This window comes from Capricornis sumatraensis, chromosome 2 (genome assembly GCF_032405125.1).
Source record: "Capricornis sumatraensis isolate serow.1 chromosome 2, serow.2, whole genome shotgun sequence".
In the NCBI taxonomy this organism is placed as follows: domain Eukaryota; kingdom Metazoa; phylum Chordata; class Mammalia; order Artiodactyla; family Bovidae; genus Capricornis; species Capricornis sumatraensis.
Window position 1 is genome coordinate 147,401,933 of NC_091070.1, and position 22,726 is coordinate 147,424,658.

Genomic DNA, 22,726 nt, shown 5'->3' on the forward strand with positions numbered 1-22,726 from the left:
CTCTACTTAATTAGTTTGAAGTAAACATAAGATCTCCATCTTTTCTGTATGTATAAAAGAATCAAAAGAAAAATATTATTTATATTTGAAATAAAAGAATTGCAATGTAAAAGCATTGCAACTTTTTCCAGTCTTCTATTCCTTCATAGCATCCAATCCTATCACTTCATGGCAAATAAATGGGGAAAAGTAGAAACAATGACAGACTTTATTTTCTTTGGCTCTAAAATCACTGTGGATGGTGACTACAGCCATGAAATTAAAGACACTTGCTCCTTGGAAGAAAATCTATGACAAACCTAGATAGCATATTATAAAGCAGAGACATCACTTTGCCAACAAAAGTCTTTATACTCAAAGCTATGGTTTTTCCAGTAGTTATGTACAGATGTGAGAGTTGGACCATAAAGAAGGCTGAGCACTGAAGAACTGATGCTTTCAAATTGTGGTGCTAGAGAAGACTCTTGAGAGTCTCTTGGACAGTGAGGAGATGAAACTAGTCAATCCTGAAAGAAATCAACCCTGAATATTCATTGGAGGGACTGAAGCTGAAGCTCTGATACTTTGGCCACCTGATGCAAAGAGCCCACTCATTGGGAAAGACCTTGATGCTGGGAAAGATTGAGGGCAGGAGGAGAAGGGGGTGACAGAGGATAAGATGGTTGGATGGCATCACTGACTCAATGGGCATGAATTTGAGCAAACTCTGGGAGATAGTGAAGAACACTAGGGAAGCCTAGTGTGCTGCACTTCATGGGGTTGCAAAGAGCGGATCACAATTTAGCAACTAAACAACAACAAATTCCTTCAGGAAATACAGAAGCAAAACAAAAAGAGAACAATAATTTAATTAATCTCCACAATACCTGGGATAGGTATATATTATGTATGTGTCGGTGACTCAGTTGTGTCCGACTCTCTGTGACCCCATGGACTGTAGCCCTCAGGGCTCTTCTGTTCATGGGATTCTCCAGGCAAGAATACTGGAGTGGGTTGCCATTTCTTTCTCCAATATATATTATGTATAAAGGTGTATATATATGGGCTTCCCAGGTGGATCAGTGATGAAGAATCTACCTGCCAGTGCAGGAGATGCAGGAGATGTGGGCTCAACCCCTGAATCAGGAAGATCCCCTGGAGGAAGAAATGGCAACCCACTCCAGTGTTCTTGCCTGGAGAATCCCATGGACAGAGGAGCCTTGTGGGCTACAGTCCATGGGATCACAAAGCACTGGACACAACTGAGCAACTGACCACACAACAACTCTGTGTGACAGAGTAGTTCTAGGCTTAATTCAGAAAACTAGTTTCCCATTAATGTAATTTGCTAAAATCTTACAAATTTTGCTATGTATTTCAACAAAGGAAACAGCTTCTTAAGAATTCCTTGCAGTGACTTTCTTCAAACATGGGCTACTTCCTAAAATGACACTGGTACACCCAAATTCAATTTCATTAAATGTTTATGGCATTGCAGTAAGTAGAAAATCTTAAGATATGTCATTGTTTTATCCAAGATGACTTCGTGTATTATGTGGACTCTATTCCTACCTGACTTGCCAAGAATACTGGAGTGGGTTGCCATTTCCTCTTTCAGGGAATCTTTCTGACCCAGGGACTGAACCTGTGTCTCTTGCATCTCCTGCATTGGCAGGCGGGTTCTTTTACCACTGCACCACCTGGGAAACCCCTCTGTCACACTGCTTGGGTTCAACTCATGGCACTGCCATTTAGCAGCTCTATGAACTTGCCTCAGCTAACTAATCTGTAAGATGGACATAATAAAAGAGTCTGCCTCATGGAGTTATAAATTAGGTGGTGTGTGAAGTGCATTTTAGTCTGTGCTGATGTGCTCGGTCATGGCCAACTCTCTGTGACCCCATGAACTGTAGCCCGCCAAGTTTCTCTGTCCATAGAATTTTCCAGGCAAGAATACTGGAGTGGGGTTGCCATTGCCTTTTACAGCTGTTTAGTCTACACCTAAATATATCCTAGATAAATGTTATCTGCTATTAGTTATGATGTTAGGAATGGACAAGTTGAAGGAGGTAACCGGTTAGGGTGACTTTCCATTTCCTTATATCCAATAAAATGAACTTAAGAGTGTAAAGCTCTGGAGGTCAACCAAGCTGGAAGTTTTGAAGAAGTTCATGTATTTTTCAGGAAATCTTTATTGTATACTTACCATGAGACAAGCAATGTGCCAGGAATTGGACATCTATAGTACAAAAAATAAAGCAGACACAGCCTCTATCCTCATGAAACATATAGAACAGAGAAAGAAACATAAAATTATGTTCATAGTACACACTGTAAAGAAAAAAATGCAAGATGTATGTGGTCTTTTTCATAGCATGACCTAGTTTAGATTGAAGGGGATGAGGAAAGCCTCTTTAAGGAAGTGGCATTTAAGGACTGTCAACTGGGTAGTGACTAGAAGGTTAAGAAGAAAAGGGAATATTCTCAGTGATAGGGTAATGGAAACAGACACAGAGGTGAAATTGATGAAGTCCTGTTAATTCTTCTAAAACGTAGTGATTCTTTTATACATTGGGGTATAAGGAATGGTAAGGAGTTGCAATTAAGGAGATTAAGATGCTTAGATTATTGATAGGACCACTAAGTAAAATAAAGAAAAATAAAAGATAATGAATCAGGGTTTTTTTTCTTGGTGTTTTTAGGTTTGATGAGTTTTTTGATGTGGATGAAAAATGTAGATTTGAACATACTGAAGTTAGTGAACTCAGGCTAATTATGGACCTGTGCTGGAGGATATAAAGAGAAAAGAACTAACATACTGACCGCCTACCAGTTGCCAGACACAAGACAGTAGCTTCTCTTATATTTTCTTATTTCTTGCTTAACCTAATACCCTACGAGGGAATAGGAAATTCTGGGGAAGAAAATGGAATCAAGTGATCAAAGAAATAAGAGAATCACCAGAAGGAAATGGTGATGTGGAGGGGGTGGGGAAGAGGAAGTCTGAGGAAGCGGACCACAGGTCAGAAAGTGCTACTCATCTTAGCAAAGGTATCCAATACTGTTTTATTGTGTCTTTCACATGTAACCACTGAGATTTCAATTTCCAATTGGCAGTAATTGTCCTATATACCCACACATCCATTTTGTCATTCATCCAATGACTATTAATGTCCACTCACTATGTTCCAGCAATGATCTAGTCACCAGCAAGTCAGTAGTGAACAAAACCAAAGCCCAGTTCTGAAGGTGCCTACATTTTAGTGAGAACAGACAATAAACAAATGAGCAAGTGGATACATACTGTTATCAGATGGTCACAGCGCTGTGGGGAAGATTCAGCAGGGTTTGGAGAACAGGAATTGCTGGAGGGGTTGGTCAGGGGTTGCCTGGCTGGTTAAATGGCATGAGTATACACTTCACAGAGAGAGAGTGATAAATGCGGATAAGCACCCGAGGGTACAACATTCCATTCAGAAGCAACAGAAAATGCAAAGACTCTGAAGTAGGAAAGTCCTTGGAAGGAAACTATGGAGGCTTTTTTAAAGGATGAATGACGTAATCAGACTCAGTTTTTCAAAGGATCATCTGGCTGCAGTGTTGAGCGAGACCCTAGATGGGCAAGGACAAAAGCAGGGAGACTAGTTAGAAGGCTATTGCAACAAGATAGGGGAGACATTGGCAGGAGGGAGAATACATACTAGATGAGAGAAGGCCACAACTCCATTGTTCTAAATGAAGTGATGTGTGTGAAAGTACCGTACTAAGCATGTTTGCCCAGCGGTTCAGTTGTGTCCAACTGTTTGTAACACCATGGGCTATAGTCCGCGAAGTTCCTCTGTCCATTGGATTCTCCAGGCAAGAATATTGTAACCGGTAGCCATTTCCTTCTCCCCGGCATCTTCCCAACCAAAGGCTCAAACCTGCAGCTCTTGTGTCTCCAGCACTGGCAGGTGGATTCTTTACCACTGAGCCACCTGGGAAGCCCCCTCACCTAAAGCATGCTGCTGCTAAGTCACATCAGTCGTGTCCGACTCTGTGCGACCCCATAGACGGCGGCCCACCAGGCTCCCGTCCCTGGGATTCTCCAGGCAAGAATAATGGAGTGGGTTGCCATTTCCTTCTCCAGTGCATGAAAGTGAAAAGTGAAAGTGAAGTCACGCAGTCGTGTCTGACTCTTCGCGACCCCATGGACTGTAGCCTGCCAGGCTCTTCCATCCATGGGATTTCCCAGGCAAGAGTACTGGAGTGGGGTGCCATTACCTAAAGCATAGTTCTATTCAAATGTAAGGGGACACAGTTATTGTCCCTTTCATACAAACTCCTCGCCCATTCCCCATTAATTCCCACTGCATCTGGATGACATTGAAATTAACAGTCACATTCCCTTTAAGAGTCATTTTATCTCTGCATGTGAACCAGACACCGCTTGCCCGTGCTTTTACTGTCTCACTGCAGCACACTTACCCCGGCACACTACGCTCTTCCCTCTGCTGCTTCATCATTACTTCCATGTTTTCTGTACAGTTTCTTCCATGCTTGACATAACCATTTTTCATTCTTCCCTTTTTCCTGAGGCTCTGGGTTATCTGTTTTCATGCTTAATATTTTTTCTGTCCACCCATCTGTTTATTTTAGCTTGTTTGTTCTCTCCTCTGCTGGCCTCTTTATAGATTCCTCTGTTCAATAGTTTAAACTCCATGACAATGCTTTGTTTATCCTCTCAGCTAGCACAGTATATTATTCCCCATCTGCTATAAAGAGGGCCCCAGTGCCCCACAAAGTTAACTAAGCCCCTCTTGTCTGAACAAGTTTTTCAGTCATGCATTCAAGTTTCTAATCTACCCCCATCTTCCCTGGTTATGAGTGTGACAATATTATTTCTAAGCAAGCCATGCTCAATAGATCTCAACTTTTGTTCTTTTTCTTTCAAATACCTCAGATAAGAAGTAATGGTCTGCTGCTACAGAGGTAGGCAGTTTCAATATCAGTCACTCAGTAAATATTTATTGGGTATTTGCTATGTGACTGGCAGTGTGCTAAGGACTGGATCTATTTCCAGAGACATACAAGGTACACAGTCCAAGACACCACAATTTTCCTGATCTCGGAGGAGATGTAGTGCTAACGTATATTTATTATGCACTCACTGCAATCCAGGAATTGTGCTAGAAACTGGGAATACAACATGAATTTTAAAAAGAAAGATATCTATCTTTGTGGAGCTCATAATCTAACAAGGGAGAAAGACACATGTTAAAAATTATTTACAGTTCATTCAAATGTGTACAAAATGCTCTGGGAACAGAGAGGAGTGAAAGGGATTAGTTCTGCCTCGGGTAATTGTGGAAAGCTTCACAGAGATGGTGATATTTAACATGGAGTTTAATAAATTAGTGTTAATTAAGCAGAGAATTAATAATAAAAGCTAATATTTATTGAGTACTTATGAGGTTTCAGGCACTGTTCTGCATGCCTGTGAATTAACTCATTTAAGCCTCACTATAGCCCTATCAGGTACCCATATTTTCCCTAGTTTACTGATTAAGTAATTAATAAACAGAGAGGTTAAATAACTTATCTAAGGTCACACAGCTAGAAAGATGTCAAAACTAAGATTTGATTCCAAAATCTGGCTCTAGAATTTGAGCCCTTAATCACGATCTTCTACTGTCTCTCATGAAAGGGAGGGAAAAAAAAAAAGGAAGATGGCATTTTAAGCATAAGAATATGTTGGCCAAGCATAGTATTAATACATACGTGAAATAATTTGCAGCCATGAGATCTTAAATCCAATACAACTCATTCTTTTGTTCAATAAGATTTATAGAAAGGACCAAACTAAGAGGTAGTAATGAGGAAAATAACCCAGTTTTCTCCATTGGTCTTAATATAACATGGAAGGGCAAGGGGATGTACTGATTACACTTCTAAGAATTTCAGCTGGAGCACGAAGAGTTACACAGTGGTACACAGTGACTAAGGGGTCCCTAAGAGCTAGAGGTCTTTGCTAGCCAACATGGTGTCCAGGTTCTCCTTGCATCCTTGGAAGCTAAAAACTGGTCTCAGAGACTGTCAGTCCTACAGCAAGGAATAGTCTAGGGCCCTAGAGTCAGCTGGGCTTCCCTGGTGGCTCAGATGGTAAAGTGCCTGTCTGCAGTGTGGGAGACCCAGGTTCAATCCCTGGATTGGGACAATCCCCTAGAGAAAGAAATGGCAGCCCACTCCAGCACTCTTACCTGGAAAATCCCATGTACAGAGGAGCCTGGTAGACTGCAGTCCATGGGGTCTCAAAAGTCGGACATGACTGAGCGACTTCACTTTCACTAGAGTCTGCCTAGCATCCAGTCAGTTTCCTCTTTACCAACCCTACATCTTGGCTTCCACTTCATCGTGACACAGCCTTTATTGTACATATTGCCATACGGTGCGGCTTTCACTTTTGTGAAAGAAATTGAAAGAAAAGGATTCTGAGGAAGAGGAGGGTAATCCAAATCAGTATTGGAAGACTGAAGGGGAAGAATGAGATAAAGTAAGCAAAAGAGAGCTGGCCTCCAGCAATAGATAAAAGTCTTCTCAAAGATGAACCAGGACCTTCTGAAGAAGCTCCTGACATTCCACAGGGTCACCTGTGCTAGAGAAAAGAAGCCAAACAGGAGGCAGTTTTGTCTCTTGGCTGAAGAAAACTGAAGTGACAGTGTGCATATTTGGCCCTGCTAAATAAGAAACGTGCTTTATTCCCAGGCAGCGTATAACAGAGATCTGAGATTCTGCCAAGACTTATAAAGTTCTCCGAATGCTTCCCACTTCTGTTGATATATATGAGAATGAATTCTCATTCTCTTTATGAAGTCAGGAATGTATCTCTAACATCTTTGAATTTCTGCGAAGGAAAATGAATGGTTTAGGGGGCACTAGTGATGTTTTCATCTCTTCTTCCTGCTGCTTCTAGTAAGAGATGGACTGCATCTCATAAGACTGGCAAGACTGTGGGCAGGAGACCAGTCAGCCTGATCGAGTGGTTTATTATTTCAACTGAGTTGTGAGGGGAAGGAGAAAAGTACTCAGAGAAAACTGTAAGGCCATATTATATACTATGAAGCATAAAAGGGATGGCAGAGCAAGAAAAATACTGGAGGACTTCCCCAGCAATTTTCAGAAGATACCAGAGAAATGGGCAGGAGGTATTCACATTCTCAGTTGTCTGTATACTGACAAGTAAGAGATGGAAAATTGTCAAACAGAACTTTAAAACACACGAAAAGAATTTTTGGTAAAAAAAATCATCTCTTAAGTCTTGTGAGGATATTTTGAAATGTGATTCTTGACTGGAATATGATGATGGAAAGGTGTATCTTGTTTGAAATAAATAGGTCTAATCAAAGGGCTAGAGGAGAAGCAATATATGTCAAAAAGATGTGCACATGCATGGAAATCCACATACCTGAAGGTAAAGCATGGAGGAAGCAGCTGCAGGAGAGTATGAAAGGAGAGCAGAAGTGTTATCCTGGGATTACATCAGAGATCTCGTAACCAGATGGTTAATACGGACGGGCAAGATAGAGCAGCAATGTAAGCCTTTATAGACTTCAGATGAAAGTCCCTCTCCACTAAAGGCAAAACATCGGAAAAATTATTGAATTGCCTTGTTGGAAATTTAATCTCACAAAAGAGAAAGAAGCAATGAGGGACTTACTGCACTGGCTTATTTCTGGCTCTTTATAAAAATCTGTTTGTGGAAAATGGCAGCTAAAAGAATCTTGAAGAAAAGTAACCATTCTATATCATCTTAGAGTTCATTAGGCCATATAAAGGAAGTCTGAGGTAAAATGTACAAGTATGCCACCTTAAGTGAATCTACTTTCAGGAAATTCAGAAACAACAATAGAAAACAATCCTGTAGTCAGAGCTCTAACTTGAACATTGTAGAATGTACTTTGTTAATTTTTTTTTAAAAAAAGGGAAAGAGGAAACACCTATTACTTTGAATAGATGGTATATAATTAATTTACAATCAGAACTGTTCAATTCCTATTATCTGTCTGCTGCTGCTGCTGCTGCTGCTGCTAAGTCGCTTCAGTTGTGTCCGACTCTGTGCGACCCCATAGACGGCAGCCCACCAAGCTCCGCCATCCCTGGGATTCTCCAGGCAAGAACACTGGAGTGAGCTGCCATTTCTTTCTCCAGTGCATGAAAGTGAAAAGTGAAAGTGTATCTGTCTAGCATCCCCATAAAGAATGCTCTCAGAACCGAAAAGAACAGGGAAAAAATATTCAAGAATTGAATAAGGTAAGGATACAGTAAAAACACATTATATTTAGCCTCATTAAATGCATTTAAATATAAAGTGTCTGGCAAGAACTTGCTACTTTAAAGCCTGAACCAACCCACATAAAAAGAATACAGTGATCAGGGCCACAAATCTGTACTGAACCAACCTTCACCACACCTAAATCATACCCATTTGTCTATCTCCCACTCTACCCTCTCACCTCACCCACTTCATTTCCCAGATCTTCATTAGCTTCTGGGCTTCCCTAGTGGCTCAGATAGTAATGAATGTGCCTGCAATACAGGAGACCTGGGATCAATTCCTGGGTCAGGAAGATCACCTGGAAAAGGGAATGGCAACCCACTCCAGTGTTCTTATCTGGAGAATCCCATGGACAGAGGATCTTGGCAGGCTACAGTCCATGGGATCACAAAGAGTTGGACACAACTGAGTGACTAACACTCCATTAGTTTCTATCCCATCTCTTGGTTTGCTTGCTTCTCTCACCTTCTCCACTAACCATCATGCTTTGTCTCTGCCCTCCCAGTTCACCTTATTCATCCTGAGTCCTGTTATCAGAGTTCAACTGAATTTAAACTCTAAATTTAAAGAATTTAGACCTCTTTCTCTAATTGTGCAGTCACCCTCCTTATCTCCTTCCTCAGAGGACATTATATAAGATATCAAAAATAAATTGTATGCAATATTTTCGAGAGTATTTTTGTATGATATTGCTCTATCACACTGCTGAAAAATAAATGGTGCTCTGGGTTCTCTTGGGCTTCCCACATTCTTCCCAGTGGTCAAGAATCCACTTGCCAATGCAGAAGATGTGGGTTCCATCCCTGGGTTGGGAAGATCCACTGGAGAAGAAAACAGCAACCCACTCCAGTATTCTTGCCTGGAAAATTCTATGGACAGAGGAGCCTGGCAGCCTATAGTCCATTGGATAGCAAAGAGTTGGACATGATGAGTGGCTGAGCAGGAACACACCAGGTTTTTTAGAAAAGAAAAAAGTGGATGTGGCAAGGAGAGTGAGGAAAAGATAGAAGTAGAAAAGCTTCATTAAGGATCATTGAACTTTTGATTTGAGAACATTAGTTAAAGGAGAGATTATTAAGTGTCAGCATAAATTCAGTAGAAACAACCCAAATTATCTCATTTCCTATTTTGATAGGATAATTAAGCAAGCAGTGAACCTGATATAAAAAATAAGAATTTGTGACATTGGTAACAGTAGAGAAAAGGAAATAGTAAAGTAATTAAACACCTCTGTCAAATAATTTAAATATTGGCTGTTTCGGATAGATGAGATGGGGGTCCTCTAGTTCTTCATTCTTCGATCCTAAAGTTTGTATTAAACAGAAATATTGACTGATCTGTTTTTACAAAATTCTTTTGATTATCCCAAACAAATAATTAATTGAAAAAGATGTGATTCTAGAATTCTGTACTCTTTCCCAACATTAATTTTGGGAACAGATATTTAAATCAAATGTATCATCTATACTTTAGCATCACTTTTTCCCACACACACATTCATACATAAGTGAAGTCGCTCAGTTGTGTCCGACTCTTTGCGACCCCATGGAATGTAGTCTACCAGGCTCCTCTGTCCATGGGATTTTCCAGGCCAGAGTACTGGAGTGGGTTGCCATTCCCTGCTCCAGGGGATCTTCCCAACCTAGGTATCAAACTCTGGTCTCCTGCATTGCAAGCAGATGTTTTACCAAACTTTTCCACTAATCAGGGATTACTATAGCATATCACATGACCTTTGTATAGCCATGCCTTACTTGTAATAATGAATGTAGTTTCCCTAATCTCCACAGATGTGTGCCCAACAGGGACTAGACTAGCCATATGTGCTTCACTGATTATATGAACCTTTCAGCAAACTCCAAATTCCAGAATGTGGACTCAAGGGTTTTCGTAAGCTGACAGTACTACATGGAAGCTTCGATTTTAAACAAACGTCCACATTTTCCACCGCATAGAATGATAATTCATTTGTTTTATGCTCTTTCCAAAATAATTTAAAATAGTTGTCATTCTTGTATCATTTTTTAGATTAAAAGATATATATAATTTTCTTAAGAACTATGATGAAAGAGAGGTGATTTCTTTTTAATTAGGAAATAATTGCTTTACAATGTTGTGTTGGTTTCTGCTGTACCACACTGTGAATCAGCTATAAGTATGTATATATGCCTCCCTCTTGAGCCTCCTCTCCACTCCCTTATCCTACCCCTTAGGTTGTCACAGAGCACTGAGCGTAGCTCACTCTGCTATATGGCAACTTCCCACCAGCTATCTATTTTACACATGGTAGTGTGGATATAGGCTTCCCAGGTGTTCAGTCGTAATGAATCCACCTGCCAAATGCAGGAGACACAGGAGATGTAGGTTCAATCCCTAGCTTGAGAAGATGCCCTGGAGTGGAAATAGCCATCTGCTCCAGTATTCATGCCTGGAAAATTCCATGGGCAAAAGAGCTTGGCAGGCTATGGTTGAGGGGGTCACAAAGAGTTGGACATGACTGAGTGACTGCACGAACACAAATGTGTGTATGCCAGAGCTGCCCTCTCAGTTTATCCCACCCTCTCCTCCCCCGCTGTACCCACATGTCGGTTCTCTATGTGTGCATCTCTGCTTCTGCCCTGCAAATAGTTTCATCAGTTACTGTTTTCCTGGGTTCCATATGTATGCATTAATATACATTCTTTTTCTTTCTCTTTCTGACTTGCTTCACTCTGTGTGATGTACTCGAGGTTCATCAGATCACTGCAAATGACTGAATTTAACACCATGTGTTAATAACTTTAGAGGCTCCAAAGTCTTTGTTTTATTTAGTTTCACATTTAAAAAATGGCGTTTTAATAAATGACAAGAACAATTCTCCAATAAAGTGCAAAAAAACGTATTTGATATATACAGAATGTGAATTTTCTTCCTACCATAACATTTCTTAGAAATATGCATTGTTTCTTTGGAATAAACCTTATAGGCTGGATTGCTGTCTAGGGAGTTTCCTATTTAATCATCTTTTGAATATTTACTGATTATTTCAGTCAAGTCATGCTCTAATACAGTGAAGCAACCATTTTGACTGGGTTGTTTACTAGACTGAAAAACTTATTTTCTATCACATATTGTCTTTTACAGTCATAGAAGAACCTCATCCATTTACTGACTTAAAATAGTATCAGAAAATATTAAACATACCCAGATTCTTTGACTATGATTATTTTGTTTTTAAAGAAGTATTCAAGATTCATTAAGAAGATAGGAAAAAATCTATCATATGACCCAACAATCCCACTTCTGGGCAAATACCCTGAGAAAACCAGAATTGAAAGAGACATAAGGACCCCAATGTTTGTTGCAGCACTTTTTACAACAGCTAGGATATGGAAGCAACCTAGATGTCCATTGACAGATGAATGGCTACAGAAATCGCAGTACATCAATACAATAGAATATTCAGTTCAGTTCAGTTGAGTCGCTCAGTCGTGTCCGACTCTTTGCGACCCCATGAATTGCAGCACACCAGGCCTCCTGTCCATCACCAACTCCCGGAGTTCACTTAGACTCACGTCCATTGAGTAAGTGATGCCATCCAGCCATCTCATCCTCTGTCGTCCCCTTCTCCTCTTGCCCCCAATCTCTCCCAGCATCAGAGTATTTTCCAATGAGTCAACTCTTTGCATGAGATGGCCACAGTACTGGAGTTTCAGCTTTAACATCATTCCTTCTAAAGAAATCTCAGGGCTGATCTCCTTCAGAATGGATTGGTTGGATCTCCTTGCAGTCCAAGGGACTCTCAAGAGTCTTCTCCAGCACCACAGCTCAAAAGCATCAATTCTTCGGCACTCAGCCTTCTTCACAGTCCAACTCTCACATCCATACATGACCACAGGAAAAACCATAGCCTTGACTAGATGGAACTTAGTCGACAAAGTAATGTCTCTGCTTTTCAATATGCTATCTAGGTTGGTCATAACTTTTCTTCCAAGGACTCAGCTATAAAAAAGAATACATTCGAGTCAGTTCTAATGAGGTAGATGAACATAGACCCATTATACAGAGTGAAGAAGAAAGCAAAAGACAAATGTTGTATATTAATGCATGTGTATGAAATCTGGAAAGATGATGTTGATGAACCTATTTTCAGGGTAGCAGTAAAGTATAGTGTAGTGAAGTTGCTCAGTCATGTCCGACTCTTTGCAACCCCGTGGACTGTAGCCAACCAATTTTCTCCGTCCATGGGATTCTCCAGGCAAGAGTACTGGAGTGGGTTACTGTTTCCTTCTCCAGGGGATCTTCCCGACCCAGGGATCAAACCCTGGTCTCCCACATTGGAGGCAGATGCTTTAACCTCTCCCCAGAAATAGAGAACAGACTTGTAGACACAGTGGGGGAAGGAGATGGTGGGAAGAATTGAAAGGATAGCATGGAAACATATACATTATCATGTGGAAAATAGATTGCAAGTGGGAATTTGCTGTGTGACACAGTGAACTCAGCTGAGTGTTCTGGGACAACCTAGAGGGGTGGCATAGGGTAGGAAATGGCAGCGGCCGGGGCAGGGGGGACTTCAGGAGGGAGGGGACACATGTATAGCTGTGGCTGATTCATGTTGATGTATGGCAGAAACCAACATAATATTGTTAATCAAATAGCCAACATCCGTTCAGTTCAGTTCACTTGCTCAATCGTGTCTGACTCTTTGCGACCCCATGAATCACAGCACGCCAGGCCTCCCTATCCATCACCAACTGCCGGAGTTCACTCAGACTCAGGTCCATTGAGTCGGTGATGCCATCCAGCCATCTCATCCTCTGTTGTCCCCTTCTCCTCCTGCCCTCAATCCCTCCCAGCATCAGAGTCTTTTCCAATGAGTCAACTCTTTGCATGAGGTGGCCAAAGTATTGGAGTTTCAGCTTTAGCATCATTCCTTCCAAAGAACACCCAGGAACAATCTCCTTTAGAATGGACTGGTTGGATCTCCTTGCAGTCCAGGGGTCTCTCAAGAGTCTTCTCCAACACCACAGTTCAAATGCATCAATTCTTCAGTGCTCAGCCTTCTTCACAGTCCAACTCTCACATCCATGTATGACCACAGGAAAAACCATAGTCTTGACTAGATGAACCTTTGTTGACAAAGTAATGTCTCTCCTTTTGAATATGCTATCTAGGTTGGTCATAACTCCTTCCAAGGAGTAATTTCATGGCTGCAGTCACCATCTGCAGTGATTTTCGAGCCCAGAAAAATGAAGTCTGACACTGTTTCCAGTATTTCCCCATCTATTTCCCATGAAGTGATGGGACCAGATGCCATGATCTTCGTTTTCTGAATGTTAAGCTCTAAGCCAACTCTTTCGCTCTTCTTTCACTTTCATCAAGAGGGATTTTAGTTCCTCTTCACTTTCTGCCATAGGGTGATGTCATCTGCATATCTGAGGTTATTGATATTTCTCCCGGCAATCTTGATTCCAGCTTGTGCTTCTTCCAGCCCAGCATTTCTCATGATGTATTCTGCATATAAGTTAAATAAGCAGGGTGACAATATACAGCCTTGACATACTCCTTTTCCTATTTGGAACCAGCCTGTGGTTCCATGTGGAGTTCTAACTGTTGCTTCCTGACCTGCATATAGGTTTCTCAAGAGGCATTTCAGGTGGATCATCAAAAAAGTGAGAGTTCCAGAAAAACATCTACTTCTAATTTATTGACTATGCCAAAGCCTTTGACTGTGTGGATCACAACAAACTGTGGAAAATTCTTCAAGAGACAGGAATACCAGACCACCTTACCCACCTCCTAAGAAATCTGTATGCCTCTTGAGGAGAGTGAAAAAGTTGGCTTAAACTCAACATTCAGAAAACGAAGATCATGGCATCTGGTGCCATCACTTCATGGCAAATAGACGTGGAAACAGTGAGAGACTTTATTTTGCAGGGGCTCCAAAATCACTGCAGATGGTGACAGCAGCCATGAAATTTAAAAGATGCTTGCTCCTTCAGAGAAAACCTATGACAAACCTAGACAGCATATTAAAAAGCAAAGGTCTATCTAGTCAACGCTATGGTTTTTCCAGTAGTCATGTTTGGATGTGAGAATTGGACTATAAAGAAAGCTGAGCGCAGAAGAATCGATGCTTTTGAACTGTGATGTTGGAGAAGACTCTTGAGAGTCTGTTGGACAGCAAAGAGATCATACCAGTACATCCTAAAGGAAATCACTCCTGAACATTCATTGGAAGGACTGATGCTAAAGCTAAAACTCCAATACTTTGGCCACCTGATGTGAAAAACTAACTCATTGGAAAAGACCCTGATGCTGGGAAAGGTTGAAGGCGGGAGGAGAAGGGGACGGCAGAGGATGAAATGGTTGGATGGCATCACTGATGCAATGGACATGAGTTTGAGTAAGCTCTGGGAGTTGGTGATGAACAGGGAAGCCTGGCTTGCTGCAGTCCATGGGGTTACAAAGAGTTGGACATGACTGAGCAACTGAACTGAACACAATCTTGTAAAGCAATTATCCTCCCATAAAAAATGATTTTTAAAAAGTACTCAAATCGTTTTGTGAACCTCATATTTAAAAAAAATTAATAAATTGACAAATAGCTTTAGGCCCATAAACTAATATTTTAGGTGTAATAAAACTAATATTTTAGCCTAATATTTTGCCATATATTTAATATATAAAGAAATGAAAGATGCACTTATTTTAACAAATATTCAAGTACCCATTAGATTTCAGTGATCTCAGGAGCAAGATATACCACATGTGACACAGAGATGAATAAAGCCTAGTAAAATACTGCATATAGGAAGCAAATATAGAAATATGTGTACGGTGAAGCAGAATTTGCTAACCAGAGAAGTAACAGGTAAGTCAGCATAACAGAGTGCTTACAATCATAGACTTTGAAATTAGGCAGCACTAGTCTGAATGCCTGCTTTTTCATTTACTTACTCTTATACCTTAAATGTTAGGCACCTCATCCTCTATAATATATGTGAAATTTAAGTGAGAAAATGTTTTAAAATTATGGCACTGGCCCAATACATGGTAAGAACTCAAAGTAATCTATAATCATTAGTTCCACATAATAGATAAAATACTATGAGCCATTGTGGGTGTGTAGGAAGGAAAGAGGTAGGAGATTAAGAAAAAGAGAAAGAGGAAAAGAGAGATCACCCCTTTCTTGGTTAGAAAAGAAGGAAAGCTTGAGGAAATATTCTTGGAGTAGTGGTGTGTCAGCTGTCTCTGAAGGATGGACAAGATTTTTCAAAATAAAAAAGGGAAGGAAGAGTATTCTGGACAGAGGACCCAAGATAAAATTAGGTTCCAGAAGAGTTGATTGATAAGTGTGTTCACTACAGGACATGTGTCCAGTATAGCTAAAGCACATGGTGTTTGCAAGTGAGAAATCAGACCAAAAAAGGCATGCCAGTGAAAGCCTTAAATGCTAGACTTAAATGTGAAACTGTATTTAATTCAGTAGATTTATTTTTTTTTAGTAAGGTAGTGGGAAATTTAGCTTGTGCTATACAGCACAGATTAAGACGACAACACTGCATCAGATAGGGTGGGAAAGGGAGAATATAATGATGAGACTTACTGTGTAGGCTCTTGTAACTACCTTAGAAGTAATGGGAAATTAATTAATAGTGGTTAAAGACTATAGTGGACATGGAAAGAATATTCGAAAGATTTTGCAAATCCAGAACTCAGAAGACTTGGCAACCATTGAGATATTGGAGTAGGGAGAAATAGAAGTAAAATGCAACTCTGAAATTTCAAGCCTTGGTGATCGAAGAAATCTTAACAGTGTTTCTATGACTAAGGAAATCAGAAGGAAGATCCAATTTTGTGATGTTGATGAAAAGTTCAGTGAGTGGTGAGTTTGTTGTACCAGATTCTAGGAATGGTGTTCATCATGCCACTGATAAAGATCTTGAGTTTGTGAGAGAAACTCAGGACGGAGATATTTATTTGGACCCCAGGCAGCTCCCTACAAACAGACAGTGAGATTGTTGAAATTGTATCTTCAGCACCCTGAAAAGAAAATAGTAAAAGATAGTACGTTTCTGATCTTCTTATTCCTTGAGAGCTATACCATTAAACAGTAGATAATAATGTAAACTTTGTTTCAGTTTGAAAGCTCAAAGTCATGAGCATATTGTCATTTAGAGTGGAAACAGGAAAAAAAAAAAGTTAAAAAGGGTAACCAAGGTCATAAAAAGAAGAGCAAGAAATAAAATATCAAAGAGAATATCAGAAGATGGCTTTAAATAAGAGTGAAACCTCCTTGAACATGGACCTTGAATTCAAACAAAAGATTGTCTTGTTAAAAGTTAAAAACAGAAGCAGAAAATCTTGACAGCATACTAATTTGACAAACATTGTTACATTCTCTTGTTTTGCTTTATGAAACAAAGTGTTTCTTATTGTTGATGAAACATCTTCTGTGCTTCACATATTAAGCACACTTCCAATTAATATGAAGAACAAAGATGTATAACGGCATGAAGAATCTTCAACAGTGAATGAAGAAAATCCTAGTTCTTTAATAGTAAAAAGCATCTTATTTAGCTACTAGATTAACCTAATTAATTAACATAAATTAGAATTTTTAAATAATGAAATAACTCTTCAAAACATGACAGGTGGGTATGCCATCAAAGCATTTTTTTGAACTGAATTGAGACTTCAAATGCCATGCTATAAATGCATAGTGTTCACGTTTTTATTCTCATTCCTAACAATCGAACGTTTTCTAGTATCAATGCATTTCCCTTTGTTGCTCCTCATTACTTGGATCATTTAGAGTCCAAACCTGAGGAAAAGGAAGCCACAACCATTGAAAATGTGTCATTTCTCCTGCCCACAGAAACATTGATTTAGATCATTTGTGGAAAACCTGTTGAATGCAATGAATTAAGTCTTGTGTTTCTAAGCTAAATATATAGAGAGGATCCATCTTTCAGGAGACAGAAGTATGTAAGCTACAATTACAAAAAGTATATCCATGAGAGCTACAATATCTAAAATCTTCTAAGTTAGATAATGCAACATTCTATAAAAACAGGGAGATTTGGACTGATATTAGTCATAACACAGTAATGTTTTAAAATGAGCCCTGTAAGTAATCCGGCGCCTATCTTTTAGGATGTGATTGGAAAAGCTCTGCAGTACCTTGGAACATACGGTGAATTGAGCAACATAGAGCAGGTTGTGGCTGTGATTGATGAAGAGATGTGTATCAACTGTGGCAAATGCTACATGACCTGTAATGACTCTGGCTACCAGGTAAGAATCATGCTATTGTTAGGATGCTGTGAGGCATGTTTCTTCTGGCTTTTGTAGCAAAAAGCATCTTTTGTTGTGAAGTGTGGGATTCAGACCAGACATGCCAAACGTCGCTTCTCAGCAGTGACATAGCTTTCCATCCTCTCGCATTCATAGCACAGTGGTGATTTTCCTTTATAATTGGAGTAACAGTTGCTTTACAATGTTGGGTTAATTTTTGTTCTACAACAAAGTGGATCAGTTTATATGAACGTATATCCCCTCCCTCATGGACCTTGCTCACACCTCCCTTGTCCCACCCATCTAGGTCACCAGAGAGCACTGAGCTGAACTCCCTGAACTGTAGAGTAGGGTCCCACTAGCTCTCTGTTTAACACGTGGTAGTACAGATATGTCAATCCCATTCTCCCAATTCATTCACCTCCTCTTTCCGCTCACCGCTTGTCCACACCTGTGTTTTCTACATCTGCATCTCTCTTCATGCCATGCAAACAGGTTCATCCATACCATTTTTCTAGTGATTTTTTTTTAAAGGAAGCTAATAACTCATATGACTGATGCCACCATTCAATGCACAGTATTGTTTTAGTGTCATTTCATCACTCATAACATTGGAAGGAAAAATTCAGACAATTCACACAATTGTGGCCGTAAGGAAGCATCATACCTTAAAGGAGAAAGAAGGGAGAAGAACCACCACTTATTTCCATGATCCTGAAAGAACTGGCTTCCTTCAGTGCTCTTCCATTCAGTGTCGATTGGGCTTTTACTACAGTTAGAAAGAAAAAGCATTTTACCACCAACTAGTTGTGCTGGTTGGGACCTGAAATTCTTCTGTAGCTGGAAAAGCTGAACAAGTTGTGTTCCTACTGCATAAAGTGAGCCCAAAGCTTCTTCCCAGTCGCTGAGCCCTCAGCTGAGAGTCTGCCATGGAACAATGAGGAAAAAAGTGGACATTCAGCTGTAGGTTAAGAACTACAGAATAATATTGTTTTCATTAAATATTTCACACTATAAAGAAGTATAATAAAGTAAAAATAAGATCCCTTTAAGATGATTAATGAATTTTCAAGATAGATAAAATGGCCCATTTTTAAAAAAAAAACTATATTTCATTTACCTTATTTATCTTGGAGAAAGGCCCTATTTGCTTGTGATATGATTTTATGTATTCTTCTGACCACCTAATAGAGGTATGACAGACATAAGTTTCATTTTTATAAAACCTCTTCCTGCTTAATTTAACAGTTCCATACCCAATTTTTACCCATTGTATTTACTCTTTTTCTACAGCTGAAAACATCTCTAGCAGTTATTTTGAAAGTACGAATCATATCATATTCATTTTCATTTCATCTTTCCTCTCATTAACCAAACAGAGATAAGTCAGGAAGTTCTAACACTAAAATCACAGCACCAGAGTTCTAACATCTTAAATTTTAGAGGTCATGACTCCCACCTTGGAATTGTAGCCTTGGCAAAACTTCAGCAAAAATAATCTTATTAGTGAGGGGGGAGATTGCAGGTATGCATTCAAAAAGATTTTTAAAAGCCTTCCTTTGGCTCTTCTGTCTCTCAAAGATAAAAAATAGAAAATCAAAATCTTCAAAGAAATGTGAAGTTTTACATGTTTGCAAAATTTCAAAGTGTAAAATTTTTAAGCTGTAAGTATTATTTTATTTTCATCAATTGTTTCTTGGATTTCTGTTTATAAAAGGGTACATAAGGAAGAGAATAGCTTTTACTCATTTAAACAGTCATCTGAGATGTTGTTTTACAAAACATGGCAGCAATTTGGTTAGACCAAATTTCTTAATGGTTTGTCATAGCTACAGTACTTGTTCGGATATATGGTTGTTTCCTTAAAGCTCAGAATTTTTTAAAAATATTAAGCACTCTGACATAATTTACTCTGAGATCATTTTAATTTGTTATGTTCATAAAAGAGAAAAAAATTAAGTTGCAAGGAACCTTATTTGAGGGAGGGAAATTCTTAAACATAACAAATACTTTAGTTGGATTTTATAACATGTTGTATATGACACAGGAAAAAAAAAATCAGAACTCAGTAGTTATTTGAAAATGTAAGATTTTGACCTCCAGGAGTATCTGGGGTGAGGTGGGGGCTTACTGACCCTCGTAATTTTTCTCAGCCCCCTCACTCATCCCTCCAAATTAGCACCCAGTCTGAGTAAAAACATTGACTTGTTCTGCAAGAGAGACTTCTCGATGAGTCCTCAAGTCCTCTCTGCCTGCCGTGTAGCTGCCCTGAAATCTTTCCTAGATGGAAATTCTTGTCTGTTGTTTCCATAACAGGCAAACAGTCATCATGACTTTAAATAAAAATCTCAATTGTAAATTTCACAGTAGGTATTTTCATTGCATTTTACAGATTGTTGTTGTTCAATTGCTACACCATATTATAAATTAAATCATGTTAAAAGAAAGGAAGGAGGGAAAGATGAGAGAGAAGCAGGGAGAAAGGAATAAATTATTGAGTTTCTCAAAATCCTGAGCAGTTTGAGAACTGAAATCTTTATCCTGGTTCTCCAAGCCGAAGAGTGTCGGGCCAGGACCAGAAGCCAGGTGTCCAGGCTCCTGTCTTTCAGTGCTTTTCCCCTTGGTGGTGGAGGAATGCCCAGAATCAGCTTGGAAACCCTCAAACCTGAAAGCTGGCTCTTAAGCTAATTTTTTTTTTCTATTGACTTTCTGTAAGCACTATACCCATAATATAAAACCCAAACAAGTGCATTCATTGCCTCATCTGACAGTGACACTTCTCCACTGTCAAGAACCAGGAGTGTGAAAAGGTGTGGAAGCACCCTGCCCACAGCTGACCCACCAGGTCATGGTCAGACTGGCAGGACCCACACTCTGCTCACAATGCAGGAAACTAGAGAGTTACTATGTTATGAAATATTTTCCTCGCACAAAGCAAGAAAAATACCTCTAAGAAATTTTAAACATCGTGTTTCTAATTTAAAAAGATTTTTTTTTCCTGTCTTTTTTTACCCCCTCTTCTCTAGCAGCTCAACTGTTGCTATAGCTGCACCACAGTCTGGGCGTAGCTGTCTCCAAGTGCAGCTCTCCTGCAGTGGAGAAAAACGTTGATGCTAAAATAGGGACGTTCTTGCCCTTTGTGGGCAGTGACAGCAAAACTCTTTATTTCTGTTTGCAGGCTATCCAGTTTGATCCTGAAACCCACCTGCCCACCATTACTGACACTTGTACAGGCTGTACCCTGTGTCTCTCCGTCTGCCCTATTATCGACTGCATCAAAATGGTTTCCAGGACAACACCTTACGAACCAAAGAGAGGCTTGCCCTTGGCTGTGAATCCTGTGTGTTAAGGTGATTTGTGAAACAGTTGCAGTGAACTTCGAGGTCACCTACTTATGCTGATCTTTTCAATTGTGATCATTATGCTCAGCTTTTTCTAAATTCAAACATATAATTTCTAAATTAAAAAAAAAGATTATTTCTAAAGAAATTTCTAAATTTTAAAAATGTCTGCTTCCAGTGATCATTCAATTAATGGTCATAAAATAGAATAATTCTTTTCTGAGCAGAATTGTTCAATATAACTATATAGCAGTTAATTGGATGTTCACCATCAGTTGTCCATTATGAAAAAATTAACTTTTTTTTGTAGCAATTAATGCTACACTTTTCAAATTGCCCTATGCTGAGTTCTGTCTTTGATTTCTAATTGTAAGGGAAATTAAGTATTTTAGAACAAAGTACAATTTAACTTACAACAAATGTTTCCAAGGAAGCATTTCATAATTAAAAATTACATTTAATTTTAACTCTATTTCTAAGCAAAAGCAATTAGCTCCATAAAGCTCAGATGAAGTCAAATAATTATTTACTGTGGTAGGAAAAGAAAGCCAATGAGATTTTGGGAAACTTTCCTTAAGGTCTCTTCACTGAAGTAACTGGGTACTGAAACTGAGAGTGTTCAGTAACCATTTGTATCAAGCTATGCTATTCACCACTCAGGCCTGAGATGAGTGTCCAAATGCTACCAATGAATCAACATGACATTCTTCTTTAAATATTTAAACTATGTTCCTAACAAAATAAGACATTAGGATGGAACTCTGGTTAAAGCCACTCTTGCTATGCACAGATCTGTTCTATCTGCTTCTAATATAGTCACCTTCATGATCCCAGCAATTAATGTTTGAACACAGCACAGATTATACAGAAGTGGGGTCATGTGCTTCATTATTCAAGAATGAGAAATACAGTATGGGTAATATATATTATATGGGTGATACCACTTTACCAACTCTTTATTTTAATGTTCATGTTGAATTTTGAAAGTATTTAAAAAAGAAATGGTATTTTCTGTTACTACCAAATAATATTTTTATATTCCTCTATTTTCAAAATCAGCCAATAGCATCTTATAAACTTGTTTATCTCTTCTTTGTGGCATATTTTAATATGAATCCGTAAGTAGTAAATCTTCATGTAATCATCCATAGCACCTTTCTATGACAAAGGGAGGGGGGTTCATGTTTGGGAACACATGTAAGAATTAAAGATTTTTTTAAAAATGCATATCAAGAAAAAAATGAATGTTTGATTATGCACTTTTAGAAATGCACATTTACCACAAAATCTGTATGATCAAATAATATTAAATAAAATTTTATAAAGCATTTTAAATAACGTGGTCATTTGCTATCTCTTTTGCAAATACAATCTTATGTCAACCATTTAGATTTTGAGGTAGAGTAGTTTGGGGTTAACTCTGTTGTAAATTCCATTCACATTCAGTAATACATATAATAAAGTTAGTTCAGATCTAATGAAGGTGTCCTTGAGACTTCTTCCCACTCCTCTACGCTGATTGATCACCCCTTCTGTACAGATGATGTTAACATCTATACCTCCAAGTTGGACTTCTATCTATGTATCTGACCACTTGCTGTATTTAAAGCATTTTAAACTCAATTTCAAAAGTCAAAATAATTACTTCTCCTACTTTTTGTCTTCCCTGTTTTCATCCAGTCCTTTACCATGTCCAATAATTTTACTCCTAAAACATTCCCCAAGGCTTTCCCCAGCTTTAAATCATAGAAACTGCCATAGTTCATTCCTCTAACATGTATTGTCCAGCTCTTGTAATAACTTCCTAATG

General features: G+C 39.1%; 1 protein-coding gene across 2 annotated transcripts in view; it reads left to right on the top strand.

Moving 5' to 3' along the window:
- DPYD (dihydropyrimidine dehydrogenase) overlaps window positions 1–22,216 on the top strand; it is a 933,909-nt gene extending 911,693 nt beyond the window's left edge. For both annotated transcript variants that reach the window (XM_068962754.1, XM_068962760.1), the window contains exons 22-23: window positions 17,435–17,575; window positions 20,754–22,216. In XM_068962754.1, coding sequence (XP_068818855.1) covers window positions 17,435–17,575; window positions 20,754–20,924 — 312 coding nt within the window. In that variant the 3' untranslated portion in view covers window positions 20,925–22,216. The remainder of the gene's footprint in view (window positions 1–17,434; window positions 17,576–20,753) is intronic.
- Window positions 22,217–22,726: the final 510 nt, after the last annotated feature.